The 20,236-nt window shown below is 34.7% G+C and overlaps 1 protein-coding gene across 4 annotated transcripts in view; it reads left to right on the top strand.

The window, feature by feature from the left end:
• The window catches only part of Rbcn-3A (rabconnectin-3 alpha), a 190,436-nt gene that overhangs the window by 152,354 nt on the left and 17,846 nt on the right, over window positions 1-20,236 (top strand). For 3 of the 4 annotated variants that reach the window (XM_069840227.1, XM_069840224.1, XM_069840226.1), the window contains 3 exons: window positions 1,347-1,471; window positions 2,792-2,951; window positions 15,003-15,086. In XM_069840227.1, the coding sequence (XP_069696328.1) occupies window positions 1,347-1,471; window positions 2,792-2,951; window positions 15,003-15,086 (369 nt within the window). The remainder of the gene's footprint in view (window positions 1-1,346; window positions 1,472-2,791; window positions 2,952-15,002; window positions 15,087-20,236) is intronic. The other variant, XM_069840225.1, reaches the window with a different exon arrangement.

Here is a 20,236-nt window from a genome sequence, read left to right as displayed (position 1 = left end):
GCGGACCGTCCGCCGCGAACTCTGTCTTTCGTTAGAATGCATCATCCTAGTCAAACAGCGCCTGGCCCAATGCCGCGGTCTAGTCTGGTTCGTGGCGGACTGATAGGGAGTAGTGTTTTTCCATAGAGTCTGCGGCGGACATCTCGTAGAAAATGGCCGATGAAACGGAAATATTAATTGAATTTGTGCAAGAATATGCTCATTTATATGATACGCGGCATCCAGACTCCACCTCCATCGTCTCTTTTTTTTTTTTTTTCAACCAACTCATCGTGGTCAGATAATCCTAATTATATACATAATCCTTCCAATGAAATTAATTATACTGACTTGGAGGTAGCTACCTCACCTCCGATGTCATTAGGGTTTTTGCCACTATTGTTTCTTCTGCAAAAGATTTGTACGAAAATGTACTGCAGCTCGTAAATAAACCGCAAGAGAGAAATAACAGTACTTCTCAATAATAATTTTGTCTACAAAATAATACTGTTTTCTTAGTCGTGTTTTCTTTTCTATATTCATACTTATTTTTCAGTTGATTAGTAATAAATACAGTTTAAAATACAAACGAATATCTTTTATTTATTATTTACCTCAAGCAGATCGCTAGTCTTTCCTTCCTTCTAATCAGTCTCTTCCAGTTTGTTGTCACTTTCAATATTTTTGGTTCTATAAGGCTATGTAATTCCTCAAACTTTTGTTTAGACATTCGAAAATAGTCGTAAAAACGGTCTTCAAACGAATTCAATTCATTACACAGTCTGTGAAATTCGCCTAGTTCCTCTCTTTTTTCATTTATTTCATGCACCCACTTCCTTTTTCTTTTCCGCTTTGATGAACGGCTCAAAGCGAACAGAAGAAGCAATTCTTCTTCATCTGAGGAGCTGCTGGACATGTTAATTAATCCAGGAGAAAAAACGAAAGTAAAAGTACAATTTCAAACAAATTTAGAAACAAATCGAGAAAATACGATGATACTGCACTTGGCAACAATTGTTTCCACACTGGTTCGTCCTGCACTGTCCGCGTTCTGTTTGACTTCCTCAGTCCGTGGCGGACTGCGATCCTCCCATCCGTGCAGACAGTCCGCGTTCTGTTTGACTGGGCCTTAAATGTGATGCTGTGAGATCTCTTCAAGATATTTATCATTTAAAGAGCTGTAAAATCTGTGATTGCTATCCACTCTTTCCGAAATATTATTCTACCCCAAAGTTATTTGGACTTTTGTTTATTGTTTTGGATTTAACTATCAAATTTAATTTTTCATACAAAAAATTAGCAGGTTTATAGGAGTAAATTTGTATAAGAAATAAGGATACAAGAACTTCTTTCTGATGTATTTACAGGTAAATGCAGGATTGCTGGCTTTAGCTACACCAAGGGAAGTACAAGAGATGGATATTGCTCTGTTATTGGAGTTACCATCTTGGCTCGAAGATGAATGTGAATTTGACATCGTAAATCTTACAAGGTTTGTTGAATTTTGTATAGAGAACTTCAACAGTGATTCATTTCATGTTGATATGTATAGTCCTGTCGCTCTAATTTCCGGCAGCCAATCGCGTTGCAGGTTGGCTACATTTAAACATGTGCGTCTTGTGATCCGCTGATGAAGATGTTATTCATTTCTTAAGGCTCGATAAATACTTAATATAATCGCCCGCCATTTTGGCTCTCGTTGGCGTTCGCAGAAAGCACACGAAGACGTTATTTGCCGCTCAATTATTTGCTGAATTACAGTGCATTTGATTTATTGTCATAGGAGGTATGACATGATAATGTTTAATGATGTGGGGAAATAGATTTCTCGTCTGGTAGCTCGGCAACGAAATAACAAAAATGACTGATGATACTACCTACCTAGACTTTATAGAGCCTTCACTTCCTAAGACGTAAGCAAAGAGGAGGAGTCACGCCGGGAATAACAGCGTCGCAACTATAGCTCATAACTTTTTTGATCACATTATTGTGATGTACCGAAGCACGTATGTTATTTCTGTGCAGGAATTCTGCTCCACCCATTCACATAGGCGGAGCTAGAGAATTTCCTTAGAGGTTAACAAACATAAAGGGATCAAAAAAATTAAATATATTAACAATTTTAACATTGCAATATAACATACCGTATGATTGAAAATCATTACCATATCTACGAATTATACAAACCAAAATAGATAAACCCAACGTGCCCTCACAAACGGAAAATGTTAAAAAACTGTTCTAAAAAATAACTCATGATTAAAACCATTCAAGTAAATATATAATATTAAAAATAAAACCAAAACAATAAATTCCAAACTCTCCATGCACCGCAATTTTTGTGACGTGGAACTACAGTTGGGCTTCAGTGAAAAAGTCTTGTTTTCTTACATATTACAAAAACTTGCCCAGACATGTTCAAACATTTTTAATAAGAGCCAGAACAGGTCACATTGTCACTCAATTGTACCTACACCAATTTCACCTTTCTGACACTTCTACTTGTCTGTGGTGTAATAATCATGATGAAGATCTGGAACATATTCTTCTATACTGTCCATACATAAACCACAAAATAAGTCAATTAAAATCATGAGTACTAGTTCCAGAAGACACAGCCCTGCAGTATATATTGACTACACCCCAACTCTGGCTACTAGCAACAGGCATCTATAATGAACACTGATCAAAATACCTCTCATTTCTTATGAAAAACAACAACTGAAAAGACTGCAGTGGACTATAGTGGACCTGTCAGCAAACAGCTGTATACATTAAGAAGATTGATTGATAGAAGTGATTTATTTTGCAGAGAACCTGAGACTCTTCCAGCATCAAGTTTTCTCGTAATACAAACGGCAGCAGACAGACCAATGCTGGCACAGTCTTCGTCCACTGTACAAAACTATGCGAGCAATCCCTCCAGCCCTCAGCCTGGCTTGGGTGGTCAGACAGGAAGAGGAGCTTCTGTGGTAAGTTGGTGAATGCTTATTTTTTTACATTTCTCGTGTTATTTGTATAAGCTTAACTTAAAATAATTACACTGCTGATAACATTTCGACAGTAAGAGATTATCAGATAATGGAAGGACTCACAGGCTAAGAAATATCCAAATATTGGTCGCATGATAACATTTTGTCATGTAATATCAGTTATGCGTCCATAACATTTTCTTTATTAAGTTAAATACGTCTGAAAAGTAATTTAAATACCTATATGTGCATCAGACATTTTCCTAGTTTTACGTATAGTTTTACATCGTACTGTCTTCAACCCGTTTAAAATGTGAGATGCATAAAAAGTCTGTAATGAGACACAAAGTTTTTCTTTACTTTCTCATTAGACTTCGTTCGTGAATAAAAGCAAGATTTCTATGTCCAGGCATGTCATTACTCCATTTTTTACTCTTACTAACAGATATTACTATGATGACAATTATTATAGAGATCTCTCAGAGAAGTATGAAAACACGAAGTGGTAATTTCTTAATTTCATTAGTCCTTTGTCATTTATGAGTAGCAAACCTGCTAATATACTTATACAAGTATACAAATTTAAAAGACGTTTGAGATGGGCAGGGCATGTAGCACGTATGGGCAAATCCAGAAATGCGTATAGAGTGTTAGTTGGGAGGCCGGAGGGAAAAAGACCTTTGGGGAGGCCGAGACGTAGATGGGAAGATAATATTAAAATGGATTTGAGGGAGGTGGGATATGATGGTAGAGACTGGATTAATCTTGCTCAGGATGGGACCAATTGTGGGCTTATGTGAGGGCTGCAATGAATCTCCAGGTTCCTTAAAAGCCAGTAAGTAAGTACAAATTTAAAATCTTTATTAATTGGGCCAAGACACTTGAGAAGAATCAAGAACCTACTTTCAAGTGCTTGACGTTGTAAAACAATTACCAATCACTTTCCACTTATTCCTTAAATAGAGTATGAAGATGCTGCATAAAGATAATTCGAGAACTTAGTGTGAAACTAACGTACAGTAACTACAAAAATTGATGACTATGGTGGCACTGACAGACCAATTATGATAGTGATTATGACTGTCATAATGGCAATGGCAATGAAACTGATGACGATGATGATGACTTGGAAAAAATTAATCTAACCCAACTTTTAGTAGATAGTGCTTGTAGAACTTTTTATACTGTAGTGTATATTATTGTCTGTCATTTACTTTCATGTTAGTAGACAACGTTTTTTAAATCTCAGTGCACGGTTAACCAAATGGCTAGAGCATTTGCTTTTCATGCTTATAACCCAGGTTGGAATCCCAATTAATTGAAATGGAATTTGTGGTAGGCAAAGACAGTGCTTAGTGGTACGTTTTCGCAAGGTATTCCTGTTTCCACTATTGACATTCTACCATTGCTCCATTAATCACTATCATTATGCAGTGCTGTGTGTTGGGAAAGCCCGTGGTATAGACAACAGAGGGGTTTTACTCCTGGTACCCTGGTTCCACTGTGACATTCCAACAATTCTCCATCATCATCATTGTCGTCATAATCATTCATTACAAGTGTGATGTAGAGCCACTGCCTTTGGTGCACTCTGGATTGTCTCTGACAAATGAAGTGGTCTCAGGTTCACAGTACTAGCAAAATCTATGTGCTGCCATTGCACAATAAAAAAAAGTAAGTGTGGAAGAAATAAAAAAAAGACATTATTAGTGTTATAGGTTAATTTCCTTTAACATTACACATAATATCTACCCACGTAGCTTATTAGACATTCTCTCTCACTACTTTTATGAAATTAGACTCAAAATTTGCTTTTATTTTAATGCAAAAGAGGTGACAAGTACGTGTACTGTACTGGAAAATTGAACCTCCCTAGTTTTGTTGTAGACTGTCTCTCTTGCCATCAACTGGACTAAGAGGTATGGGGATAAAGTAGGGAGTAAATTCTAAATGGTTGGCGACTTTCATTTAAAATAGTTGGTTCGAATTTACAAAGATAGCAGGACCTAAACTGTTCGATAACTTTACATAATTTAATTGCCTCAAAGCTAGCATAGTCCAAGAAAAGGATTAGAAAGCAACCATTGTACTCGCCATTTGATAGTAGTTAGAATTACTGTATAAAATAAATAAAGAGGAAGTATATGTCATTTTACTGATGATACATATTTTCCATAAAGGTCTTATTTTTCCAACATTCAAGGGAAGCGTTAGGTCTCATGTATAGTCAAGAATACCAGCAAGTTGGAAATATTAATATACGTTACAAGAGCGGTATGTTGACGTTTTCATGTTCGAGGAAAAGATTGAAAAAGCGAAACGTAGTTGAGCTTTTTTAATATCCGAGAACATGAAAACAAACATACCGCTCGTGTATCGTACATTATTTTGTGCGAAGATCGTTTATTACATACCTGAAAGACGAATTTCTAATTAGTTGCAATGAAATCTCCATGTTGGTTTCTGTTTAATGACGGCAACTTCGGAAAACCAAAATATCTTTCTTCAACATTGTTGCTATAAAATGTTTTCTGTGTTTACTATACTCCAGCAGGCCGTGATATACGTCTGTCTTTTTTTTCCCCTAGTCTATAAATGCGAACTTAAAACAAACAGAAGGGTTATGTAATGATTTATTTTTCATTTTAATATTTTAACAATATCATTTATATAACATATTGCAGTAATAACATCGGCATCTGGAATCTTGTTGATTTTTTCACGGCTTCCTTAATGTTACTTGTATCAGGAATGCAATAAGTTTCGTGGAGTAGTAGACTTTACTTAATTTTTGCAAATATTTAAAAACAATAATTAACAGTGCAATTTAGGTGAAATTGCAGTGGTAAGTTTCCAATTTATAATTATTACTATGTTAAACGTCTCTAAAAATAATATGTTAAAAGCCTAAAGCAGTAAAATGAATGTCGCGCTTAAGCGGTAAGAAGAGGGAAATTGTTGTGTGTGTTACGTTGGGAATACTGAATGTGGTATTTCACACTTACCGCGTATTGGTTCTGTGCGGAAAACAAGCAAATACGCACGATCTCGCACAAAATTATTTACAAAACATTGAAGGTCACAGGTTCCTAGAATTAGCATTTTGTTATTCTCTAGGAGAAGTTAAGACAGTGGATGACTGAAGTATCAATAGAATGATAAAAAATATATAGAGATTCACAGAAACAGACTGCATGGTCTAACCCTAAATAGTTCATGATAATGGCAATGATTACGATGACGATCATCTTTGTGGTGATATTAATTAAGAAATGTGACTGTAGCGAATGTCTAATAATTTTTGCAAATCTTCAATTGAAATAATATGTGTTTTGAAGATTTTCTCCCCTTTATATGATTTTGGTGTGTCTGTCACCTTTATTTATTCTGTATTGTCTCAAGTTTTTATCTTATATCATACTGATACATTATTACTGTATATATATGCCTCATGTAGATAATTTAGTGATGTGAGAAAAAAATTTATCCTGGACACTATTACTTGCCTGTAAATGGCTGAAATAACCGAAAAGTATATTGCAAGTCAATTACGTTAAAAAATTTAGAATCTCATGCAGAGAACATTTTTGCACACACACATTCTTGTAGTTACAGACTGAAATGAAGAAATATGAATTGTTGATCTTGAGTCTACTTTCAAGTCGACTGTTCAATATTCATGTAGAAATTCGTTACAACTGGAATAAAATTATATTAAATCGAGTTAAGAAGTCGTAGACCTTGCAAATATAATAAAATTTATAGATTTAATTTTTGGAACCCTGGTATGAGTGTGTACATCAGTGAGAAATATTTTACGTATAAAATAGGTGTAAACATATTTGTATGTATGCGTAAATATGAATTTGAGTTAGATCCCAATTAAACACAAAGTTTAAAGTGACAAGAAATTTCGCTCGTCTTTTAAAGATAGATCTATATTTGACAGTATTGTAGAAATAAGTAGGGATTATCGTACGTCTGTGATGTCCTCGTGAAAATTTATTTCCTGGAATTTTCATTTCTTTATTTTAGAGGCAGAGAAACTTTCACATTATGTCACCTTTATGACAGTGTCATAAAAATAATTAAATTTCATGATATTGTTGCTTTATCTCATAAAATATTAGATATTATATATTATGTTTTCCTGCGCTGTTACATAAAATGGATATGATAACCTTGTGAATCCTTCATTGTAGCTGTATAGAAACACAATATTAAGTATGTAAAATGAAAAGAATATTTCTTAATTTCGATTTAGATTGTTATCAAGGAAAAGTGCATACATGTTTCCACATACCACTTCGCTTTTAATGGAGTATGTTTGTTACAGTAACATAGGTAAATTACATTTCCACTGCATTGTTTTGTTATTGCCACATGCTGCTTCCTATTAACAACTTCTCACACTGCATTTTTGCTGTTGCATAATAGCAAGATATTAATTACCGTACAGACTGTGACCAACAAACTGTGTACAAGAGTACAGAAATTATGCTCTTAAATTGAACAGTTCATTACAAAATCACTAAACTCTGAAATTGAATGAAATTGAAAATTCATAGTTTCCTATAGGCTAGTAGAATATTTCGAATTGGAGTATAAATTGAGGAGATGGGTGTGAATTAACAGACAGGAGTGAGAATGAGAAGCTTTTCTCCTTAGGAACCTTATCCCCCCTGCTTCCCATTTTGTATTACTAATAAATAAAGCACACAAGAGGTTGTCTCTTCCATTCAGAAAAATTCATTAGTGTACTATGTAGAAGTAACTCTAAAGAGTTTCATCCCCTCTTGTTTTTCCATTCCAGCACCAGTTGTACTGGGTTAATTGAAGGGCTCATAGCCAAAGGCGACTAACCCACAATTTCAAAATGAGTAAATAAGAGTTGATATTAAGAGGATCCTGACAAAAATGATTGGTTCTGAGCCCTTCAATTATATTATTATCAAATACTATATACGAGGGGGATCCAGGAAATAACGACCGTTTTGTTGTAATAATTAAAAAAAAATATTTATTTGAAAAAACAAAGTCTGTTACATAACTGAAGCTTCCTTTACTTCTCTACATAATCACTACCTACATTTAAACATTTGTCGTATCTGTTCACTAGCTTTAGAATTCCCGTGTTATACTCCTCTGCCGCCAGTTCATTAAGCCAGGTGTTCACTGTCTTCTTCAACTCTTCATCACTTCCAAAACGCGTACCACCCAGAAAGTCTTTCAGCTTAGTGAAAAGGTGAAAATCGCTAGGAGCAAGGTCTGGACTATAGGGCGGATGATCAAAGATTTCCCAACCGAATTGATCCAGCAATTCTCGAGTTGAAGCAACAGTGTGCGGGCAGGCACAGATTTTGTGGTAGCCAAGATGTTGCGACACAATTTCACCAAGCAAAGAACGAGAAATGTCAGGAAAGGCAATATGCAATTCGTCGAGTGATGTGCACCTGTCTTGCAAGATTCTGTCGTTCACTTTAGTCTTCAGGTCTTCTGTGATGAGTGATGGGCGTCCGGGTCGAGTTTCATCGTGGACATTTGTTCGCCCATTGTTGAACATTTTGCACCATTTTCTCACATTTCTTTCATTCATTACAGTATCACCATACACTTCTTTCAATAGCCGGTAAATTTCTGCAGGTTTCAAATGCCGGGCATTCAAAAATCGAGTCACATTCCTCACCTCACAGTTGGCAGGATTATCAATCACGTCGTTCATTTTGAAGTAACACAAAATGCACAATGGTGACTTGTTGCAACCAGTACTCACAACATTGTGAGAACACATGTGAAGGAAGCCAGTTGACCTTCAAACAAGGAAGGGGAGTCAGCTGCGCGGCAGGTATGCGCGAACGGTCGTTATTTCCTGGATCCCCCTCGTATAAAGAGTTATTCATGACATATGACTCATGCTTTAGAAATCAGTTCTACTGCGTGTTCAGTTCAAAGTGTGTTATGGCTCGCTGTATGTCGTCATATGGCTAGCTGATGAGCCTAGAGAATTCAATCTTACTACATTTCTGCAGAAGCGTATTACCTATGTGCCAGAAAAGTTGCCTGGCAAGTACGGCATTCATTCTGAAGAGTACTTACCGATACGTACCGTAACGCCGGTAGTGGCAGGAATGTGAACTGTTTGGAAACACATACTGAGGTGAGTTTTTTTTTTTACTGTCGGGATGTGGGGAGAGGGTTAAGACGATTACTTACGTACAGTATTTGTTGACATTAACTTCGACGGTCAACATGGACACGGAGCATTTGATTTGCGTTGTGGAATGTTGCCGTACGCAACCGATGATAACAAATACCCTGGGTACGACTTACCCGCGCAAAACACAGTTCGAAAGAGGTTATGGTCACACAGACCATATAGACCGCCATCTGTTGTACGACATTCAAGTTATACCGTACACGTTCTCAAGTTCAGATTGAACGCCTTGATTAATAGGCAACTTCTCTGACATAAAAGCTGAAGCTCACTTCAAATCGCTGACTCACCAACAGTGACGTCATGACACACTTCGAAATGAACACCCAGTAGTCCACCGCTGTGAAATAACAGTTAGCATGCCTGACCTTGAAATGAGTGGGCTCTGGTTCAAATCCTGATTGAGGTTGGTTTTTCCAGGGTTTTCCCTCAACCTATTAAGAGCAAATGCTGGGTAACTTTCGGTGCTGGACCCTGGACTCATTTTGCCATCATTATCACCTTTATATCATTCAGACGCTAGATAACCATAAACCACAACAGTTGATAAAGTGTCGTAAAATAACCCCTCCTCTCAAAAATAATTTTGAGCAAAAAGTGCCATATGAAACAAGGATCGTTAGTTTTTCACTTATTTGTAAAGCTCCATAATGTGAACCAGGCTTGTAACTTGTACTTGCGTCTTAATACAAACAATGGGATCTGTAGGGATGTGGAGTTCTGCTGGACATGAAATATGGGGAGAGGGAGAGGGAGAGGATAGATCAGGTCTGATGATATCAGCTGTCGATGAGTAGGTCTAACATCCACATTACACAATCTTACATTAGATGTCCCAGAGACCAGGTGACATGTATTATCATGATGATGCTTCATTCCTTACTTTTATCGCGTAATAACAGCTCATTTACATGAACATTTCCTTTTGTTGCCCTCGGTAGTGTAGTTGGTATAGCACTGGTCTTCTATGCTCGAGGTTGCGGGTTCGACCCCGGCCGAGGTCGATTGCATTTAAGTGTGTTTAAATGTAACAGGCTCATGTCAGTAGATTTACTGGCATATAAAAGAATTCCTGCGGGACAAAACCTATGCAATTGCGTCTTTAAATAAACCATAGTTTAATTTAATTTTAATTTAACATTTCCTTGGACAGTAATCCACGAAAATAGCCACTCAAATCACTAGATTTAATCCCTTTAGATTTTTCCATTGGGGATGGTTGAAAGACTTTGTGTACCAGATGAAAGTACAAACAGGAAAACAATTACTTGTTCATATTGTGAAAGTTGCTGCACTCATACCTGCACCAAGCTACAAAATGCTACTCACACGATTCACATCTGTGCAGGCAAGTGGATTGAAGTGGAAAGAGGAACATTTGAAAAAACATTTTCTTTCAAACTGAAGTATGCTTATTTTCAGCTTATTTTTCAATAATCTTTCTGTGTATTTTTGATTGATTCTCTTTAATTCTGCTCACAACTGCTTGTACTTTCTTAGAATTCGAACAGCTGTAGCTCCTTAAATATTGATTATCGGACCTATGTTCTTACGACATTTTTTTGCTCAAAATGACCTGTAAAACTGATTTTCAATGCATAGGCGATGCTTTATGAATCAGCCTGTATACAGGGTGAACTGGAAGTCAATTTCGTAAGGTTAATCTTTGAGATATGTCACACAGAAAAGTTAAATAAGTTTTTCTCGTTTTCCTTACATTTCGAGAAAAAATTCTCATATCTCCAGTGAAGAGAGTGACGAATTCTGATGCTAAATTATTTAACGAAATTTAGTTTTGTCCCTTAAATTTGTAGGAATTTGATCCGAACAAATGCAAATTTTCGTTCCTCAGGGCAATCTTAAATTGTACAGAATCATGACAAAACTGTAAGTGTTATTGTCTGGAGTCAACAGATACTTAATAAGCTTATGTGTACATTAGAGCAATGGTGCAGAGAACAAAAAATGTTCACAAATAATTGCGTTTAAAGACAACTCTTGAAACTTAATTAAGCCAGTTTACCAGTTAACTACTTTAAAGCCACTGGCATAGCTCGGTCGGCTAAGGCGCTTGCCTGCCGATCCGAAGTTGCGGGTTCGATTCCCGCTTGGGCTTATTACCTGGTTGGGTTTTTTCCGAGGTTTTCCCCAACCATAAGGCAAATGTCAGGTAATCTGTGGCGAATCCTCGGCCTCATCTCGCCAGATATCATCTCACTATCACCAATTCCATCGACGCTAAATAACCTCGTAGTTGATACAGCGTCGTTTAACAACCAAGTAAAAAAAAAAACTACTTTAAAAATTGAAGTGGGAAGCAACTACTTCTAATTAGTTGAAAAGCAAAATACTGCTTGCAAATTCTCTCTGCACGTTTAAAATATAAAAATTAAACAGTACATCATCTGTATTTTTTCTTACAACATTAAAAACAACTTTACATGGCAATGACCTTCCACTCCCCTATTCAAAACACGTCTGGTCATGGGGTGTTTACTGGGACATAACAGACTGTTGTCCAGTCATCTACTGATTATAACATTGCACAATGGCACAATTCAATTTTTTTAAATTGCACGTTTTTGTGGAAGACTGTCCAAAATAGCAAAATGGTACTGGACTGTTTTGTTGTTCTTTACTAAAGGAAGTATCCATTAAAATTAAGTACATAACTAACGGTTCACCCAGTATATTGAATTTACGTTTACAGTTGATGATTTGTGTGCACTTAAAAATGATCAGATATTTAGAATACCGTATCTCATAAGTTATTATAGTATACTTGAGTTTTGTGGTTCACAACAATGTGAAAAACATTTCATGGAGAAGTTATAGTTACTTGAATTACATTTTTAAATTGTTATTTTAAAAATGTAACTTGTTTTTCAACTAACATTTATTATATTTCTTTCTCAGTTATACACAGTGAAAAATTTGAAACGAGCATGCATCAGTGCATGCTTTGTATTAAATGAATCTAGCTAACAATATTTATTTGGATTTGGATCAAGTTTCTTTTTTATAATTACAGATAAATTATGTTCTTTTGTTGTTTCATACACTTATTGAAGTTGTTTTCCATTAGTAACATAGAACAAAGTTTCATATAATGTTTTATATTTTAATTATACGAAGTATCGAAGAAATATTGTGATGCTGTGCAATATATATTTCGATATTTTCACGAAAATACACGTTTTCAACCTTCCCAATACCGAAAATTATTTTTATGGCATGTGCTCTCTCTGTCTGTCTCAGTTTGTTTCCATCTCTTTCTCAGTGTACTGTCGTCTTTTATCCTAACCTGAGGGACGGATTTTGTTAAAATGTTATATTTAAATTCCTTGAACAAAAGTAACAAAATGACGATTTATTCGAAGTCATTGGTAATAATTTTCTTTTTGAATAAGGAAGAAGTGTTAAATGAAACATAATGTATTCCTGCTCCTCAGATGAAGTCAAAGTATTTGTTAATTGTAGGAATATTTGTAAAAAAATATATACATTTTTTAAAATAGTTTGAAGATTTAAAATCTGAATAAATTAAGACAAGTGACGGAAAGTTTGACTTTGGTACCAGTTAATATCTAATGTCTTGGATATTCTCATAAAGTTCAGAAATTTGAAAGATTATAGTATACAGTCTGTACGGTATACCCTGTGAATTCATTGCACTGACAGTGGTTTCTTCTTTATAATGTGAAATGAGTACTAACTAATATATCAAGTTAATTGCACAGTAGAATTTCTTGTTGATTTCAGATTCCACAAGCACAGTAAATCTATAATGCAGCATACTACTTACATTTACAATTTAATTAATATTATTGCTAGTGTGGTAATGGAGAATTGTTGGACAATTTAATTTGTTATGCAATTCTCAGTTTAATGCAATAATAAATTGTCGAAACTATGGCAAGGTATTGAGCATTATTTATAAACATTTTTAGCTCATAAAATAATTCGTAATGTTTGTGAATTAAGACTTAAATATTTGTTAAATCAGTAAGTTCTGAAGAATAATCTAATAATTTCAGTTTTCACCAGCATTTTATAATTATTAAATTTATTTCCGAAAGTATTTGTCATAATTCGATCTGTTTGTGTGTCTCACTAGCATACAGTAGCGTGCAAATTAATCCGAACAACGTAATTGCTTATGCAAAAACACTCAAACGGGATAAAAAAGGATCTAAGACAAACCTCAGTAATCTCTGTGGCCTCCCTTGTTCCTAATAACAGCTCTGAGACGATTTGGCATGGATTCCACTAATTTCCCACAAATATTCTTCATTTCTTCATTGCGAAACCATACACCAATGAGGACAGAAATCATCTTCTCCTTTGTAGAACAATCCATTTTTTGCATTCTTCTTTTGCAAATTGACCACAAGTTCTCAATGGGGTTGATGTCGGGTGAGTTGCCTGGCCAGGGGAGTACCTGAATATTCTTCTTGTTGAAGAATTCTATAGTTTTTCGAGACGTATGGCATGGTGCCAGGTCTTGTTGGAACATACCTCTGCCATCCGGAAATGATTTTTGCAGCTGGGGTACGATTCTGGTTTCCAATAAGTGAATATATTTGTCAGAATTCATCATTCCCTTGATAGGTATTAATGCTCCAGGCCCTTCATGCGTAAAACAACCCCAAAACATTACTTTAGGGGGGTATTTGAGTGCTTGTTGGAGATGAGCTGCTGTTACTTTTTTGGATCCTTTCTGTACGTAAGAAACACAGTGGCCATGGACCTCGAAATGAGACTCATCGGAAAAAAGTACATTCTTCCAGTCATTCACTGTCCAGTGTTGATGTAATTTTGCTCACATTAAGCGTTTTTTGTACATAACAGGGGTTAGCAGGTGCTTCTTAATAGGCTTACGAGCCCTTCGTCCAGCTTCCAAAAGCCTACGCCGTACTGTTGTGACGTGAATATTCGCCCCAGTGGTAGCCATTAACTCGCTGGTTAAGTCGACAGCAATTAGTCTAGGATTTAATTTACTTTTCCTGACAAACGATCATCTGCAGGTGAAGTCTTCCTTTTCTGGCCACAGTTTCCTTTTTTCTGGGGTGTGATGGATCCAGTCTTCCTGTATCGTTTTATGATCGAATTAACAGTAGCCAAACCGATGTGACATTCTGCAGCAATTTGCCTCTGTGTCATAGAAGAATGCTCTGCTAATGTTATAATTTTAGACCGTTTTCGTGGAATTGTATCCATGTGAAGACGACAGAATGTACACAGGATTGCAGTATTAAGTCTTCAACACAACTGAAATGCTTATAAGTACAAAACGACAGGCAAAATGTCACATATTATAAAAAAAATAATAACGACAGACCTTCAACAATGGAATTACACGTACTACAGATGTCAATTAAAGCGGTATGAGCAGCTGTGAGGCCAACAATGACAGAAAATGTAAAAATATGTCGTGTTCGGATTAATTTGCACGCTACTGTATTAATATAAATGTCATTTCTATTTTGTACAGTTTTTTAAATCAAAATTAATATAAGAAATGTGTAATTTACTTGACACAAAAATCTCTCATTCTACATGAGTTTTGTTTAAATCGCGCAGAGCTCATGCCACCATCATTGTTTAAACTAGATCGTTCCTGACACGATATTGAGATAGGGAATTAGGGTACTACAATTGTCAATATTGTGTACACACAGTACTTAAATTAAGATGTCGAGTCTCAGTGTTCTCTTACTGTGAAGTTTAGTTGTGTAGATCAATGAACATTATAAAGAAGTTCCATTGACTTCCATGGCGGATTGTGCTATGTTATTGTATGTGTCTCTCTTCTCTCTGTCATTTGCTCACATCAGATGAAAGGCCTCAACTTTCCTGGGTCGCACGACCCACGGTTCTGTCAGTTTGTCATTGACCGTAGCCGCCACTTATTAAAACCGGTGAGAGTCTTTTGTTGGTTAGTGTGGCTGTCTCCTCTATTTTTCTCTTTCTCTCTTTCACTTCTTTACCACAAATACTTGCATGACTGAAGTGTTTTCTGTTCATTTTACTGTTGACTGAATGGAAATTGCGCAGGTTGATGATTAAGCATGGTGCCTACAGTTGCAAATGACACAAATTGTTTAATAATTATTTTTAAAAAGCATTAAAAATTAATTCATAGAAGACACATTTTGTTATACAGGGTGTTTCAAAAGTGATGGTCAATAATTTACAGATGAAATGTACAAACTAACCTAAGCCAAGAAGCTCCAATAACACATTGGTCCGCATATTAATCGTTGTCGAGATAATGCACATTTTCTGTTGAGATTCCTCACAAACTAAGAACAGACGTGTAGACATCTCTAACTGAGCTCTACCTAGAGCAGGTGTTCAAAATGCTGTCCATGCATCTGAACGTAACGTTGTGCTCTTCTCTGTAGTGAGCTGCGAATCTCTCGAGCAGTTCTGAATCATTTCTTATTTTCTGAAAGGTATGTTCAATCCGAAACTGCAATTCCTGAAGTGTGTTGACAGAAGTGTAAACCAGGCTTTTTACATGATCCAAACACAGAAATCTAATCGGATTTAAATCCTGTGACCTAGGAGGCCATGGTACAGGCCCTCCTCTGACTGATGAAATATCGCATGAATGATTAATTTGCGGGCCAATGTTTATTGGAGCTTTTTTGCTTTTTTCGGTTTGTACTATACATGTGTAAAGTATTGACCATTACTTTTGAAACACTCTGTATGTAAAAATATAGAATAGATTTTACAATACTAAAAAATGCATCTGATTTTACAAATGGACAGTGCAACTTAGAAAATAAGAATGTGTTACAAGAAATTCGTAAGTTCAAAATAGCAATTTATTCATATTGTGTCCACATATTCCATTTTGAACAGAACTGTTCCATTTTCATTTGAAATTAATTAAAAATATAATTCAAACTAATAGTTAGTTAGTAGGGTTTAAAAAGGATGTGTCAGCTACTATGACTGTTTGCACCCTTTTCAAACTAGTATGTTTCTGTATCAAATTATTAAGAGAAACTAAAAACAATGCCTCAACTCCTAGTCTCTGCATATGAATGCAGAGAACATAGGAGCTACTTCATTAATTGTATAATACTTGTTGAATTGAGTAGAGTTCAGTTGAAGTGGTTACCAGAGATTTTGAAACATAGTACATGGAAATGAAAGATTAGTTAGATTATTAACGAAATATTGCACACGTCATATGAACAGGAACAACAAATATTTTATATTGAGAATTACATTTTTTTTCATTATTTCTTTTATTTACAGTTTTACAACAAAATAGAAATAAATTCAGTCTTTATTTCAAATAATGCGCCTGTGAGGAGATATGAAAGTGGCTGCACAGTTGTTATAGTGATGTCACTTGATATACTGATATAATATAAAAAATTACGACATACTGGATTTCATTAATTTATATTCAGAAAATGGAAAGAACAAACTGATTTGTGATATCAGACCCGTTTTTAGTTACAAGAAATTTGTAATGTTCTGATTTGGCTGAAAACATTATTGTCATCCTATTTTTCATAATTCAGTTCTGTATCTTTTAAATGTCATTTGAAAAAAAAATCGATTGATTACTGTACTTTGTACAAATTATGTCTTTCATATTTTATTTATTTTGGATTAAGTTTACCCTAAGGTGTGTTTAAAATCAGTTTTGCGTAAGTTGAGAATGTTACTTTATATTCCATACAAAGTTTTTTTAAGTTATTTCACATACATGTTAAAATGAAATCATATAGTATCTGCAGCTTTTTTTTGTGACACCATAATATCGGTATTACTGAAAACTAGAAAAATCTTTGTATATAGCAATAACGTATTTACTTTGCTTAAATGATAACAATTTCATTACTTTATGAAGTTCAATTTATCAATTTTTAATTCCTGAAATCTAACAGCATTGAAGAAATCGTCTCTGTCAGAATAATAAAACAGTTAAGTGATGAAATTCATGAATATGTCCTAATATACAGAAGTATTTGAACTTGATCATTAACCTGAGAAATTATACTTATTTATTGGAAAGTTTTAAATATTCTATATGCATGTAATGCATGCTAACATTCTTGATATTATTTTGTGAAAAGTATGTAGAATGTCATGTATGTATTCTTTTTAATGTCAGTACCTTATATTTCAGCATTCTTGACCTAATCATATATTGTTTATAAAAGTATTATAACCATAGAGCTGTCAGAATATATCACAATAAAGTCACTAAGTTTTGAAAATGAATTTGGGTTTTACAGCTGTGTTCGATTGGATTTCTCTGGCATTTTGTAATGATAGTTAGGCGAATCTTTCAGGTCTAAGTCTGTACAACGCTGAGCATGGAATTTGTAAATAGTTTTGAAATATCCGGGAAATTAAACCTCGTGCATTTGCAAAACCCAAAATCTTTTTCACAACCATTCACCGTGAAAATCTGCTATCTTAAACACTGGCTACTCTCCAGCTAAACTTATGTGTGATAGTGATATATCACATGATACATTTTAGTTACTCTTATATATTTAATACATCCTCAGATTTTGATTCCATGCACAACATTCTCATTAGAATACAGTTGTGATTGGCTCAATTCCTAAAGTAATACAGTGATAATAAAATCTCATCCATAAACTCTATTTTCCATGTTGTATGTTATATGGTCTGCTTTTACTTTAAGCAATACTTTTATGTATGTAATATGTGTACGTATATAGGCAGTAGATTATATTAGAATCTTTATGCTCGACCATGCCGAAATGTAGTAATTATACACCTGGTAGCAGCCCTTTAATGAACCTCATTAAAGTACACCTATTCATTAAGGTTCAGGTGTTCCACCAATCAGAAAATACCATTGTAGCAATATGAAAGCTCAAGTATCGATTATTCTCGGATATGCATTCGAAAGACAACTAGTTCTGTTACTATAATAATTAGCGTTAATTGTAAATAATATTCAAATAAATTCAATTTGTCATCTCGTTTTTCAATGTCTAATTCAATTTCAAGGTTATATCAAGATTAATGTTTATTTTACTCTCTAGATTATATCAAGGTCTTCTCAGAAAAAATCAATACTTTTGCGTCTCCACACATCTCACAATTTAAGAACTATGAACAAGGTCAGTTCCGCTCCTCAGTCAGATAATAATAACATGAATACTTATGAATAATTTCAAGTTAGAAATATGGTCGAGCATAAAAAGTCGTATGAAACTTGACTATAATGGTAATTAAGATGCTCATATGAAAATTATGAAACTCGCGCTCATTTCATAAACATACTCGCATCTTAATTACTACCATTATAGGCTCGTTGCATAATGTACTATTCCAAAATAAGACACAGACTCACGCAAACTTATTCGTATCTATTTCATTTGAAGCTCATAATTATTAAAACTGTGTAGTCCTTGAGAATTTAGGTAATAGGAGCAGTTCAAAAACAGTTTTAATTTTAATGAGCCTGAGCTACAGCATGCAGTTGTCGCATTTGTTATGTATTGGATGAACACATCTTTCTTTGAAGATTATTATTTATTACTTAAGTTTGTATGTCAGTAACATGTACTAGAAGTCATCTTCAGCAGTCTAATAGCTACTGCACTTCCCATTAGATTCAAAATTCACAGACACAAACCTGGCTAAGGTGATGGGCTTTAAAAGATGAAAAGAATGCATTTATATGGCTTCTTTGAGAAAATAAATCTGGTTAGAAGTCTTTTTTCGTAAATTTACATTGTAAAAGATCTATACTTGGAAAAAATTACCAGTCAGCTTTATGTAGCTCACGAAATAATCTTGAAGATGTGTCTGCAAATCAGCATCTCATTTGAGACTTCAGATTTCTCTACAGAACAGTGTTTTATGAGAACATAGAGACTTCTGTGGACAAAACAGAAACTTACAAAAAAGATGGAATGTGCTAGAGTTTTAAAGGTCGCAACTTTTAAAGAGCCCGATAAAATTATAATTTTAAGTAACTAGACGACTAGAAATGTAGACGTCCACACTTGTGGAGTAAAGGCTAGCTGTGAAACGAGGTGGTCCGGGTTCGATTCCCGGTTGGGGCAAGTTACCTGGTTGAGGTTTTTTCCGGGGTTTTCCCTCAACCCAATATGAGCAAATGCTGGGTAACTTTCGGTGCTGGACTCCGGACTCATTTCACCAGCATTATCACCTTCATCTCATTCAGACGCTAAATAACCTGAGATGTTGATAAAGCGTCGTAAAGTAACCTACTAAAATAAAAATAAAAAAAAACGGAAATGTAGACTTTGTAATTATGGTTTATTTACCTAAATTTAAAATTTGAAATGTCTCGCTGTTCATTGAACAGAGTGTACCATTATGTTCTAATTAAAATTCTTGATTATATTTTGTTACTTTCTTATAAGGGAGATCTGTTTCCTGAAGAAATTGACACGATAGAGAACAAAAACAAAGAGGTTAAGAAAGTGATGATGTCAGATTGGCTGTTAGAATATTTTATTATAATGTGACTTAGTTTAATTAGAATGATTTGTTTTATAATGCACTTGAGTAAAATCAAATCAAGTTCTCTTTAATTAAATTGAAAGAACGAAGAACATGAGATTAAAAAGCTATAAAATTCTTGTTATTTTTATAAAGAACCATTGCAAGTATTGTGTATTGGAAATCAATTTTGAATAGATAGCCTTAAAAATTCCGTTAGTTAACATTGATAATTATCAAGCATATTAAGCATTGTAAAGAAGCATTACAGTTCAGTTTCTTTTCGTTTACACTAAAGTACTACATTAAGAAATAACCCGAAAATAAGACACATTCATATCTTCTTTGCTCCACAATAAATCGAAGATTGTTCAAGCCATTACTTGAGAGGAGGAAGGAGAGAGAATTTTCTTTTAAGGGATTAGCACGACTTGAAACAGAAAGATAAAACGTGTTTTATCTTGCAGTTGTTGTATTCAACTTTTTTTATGTACTTTACACTTCACCACATACGCATTAGTTCACTAAAGTAGTTTTCTTATGTTGTCATTTGTAATTTATATTTAGAATATCATCTGCATGCCTT

Source organism: Periplaneta americana, chromosome 11, assembly GCF_040183065.1.
Source record: "Periplaneta americana isolate PAMFEO1 chromosome 11, P.americana_PAMFEO1_priV1, whole genome shotgun sequence".
In the NCBI taxonomy this organism is placed as follows: domain Eukaryota; kingdom Metazoa; phylum Arthropoda; class Insecta; order Blattodea; family Blattidae; genus Periplaneta; species Periplaneta americana.
The sequence above is the reverse complement of the archived record's forward strand: the minus strand, read 5'-3'. Positions and strand labels throughout refer to the sequence as shown.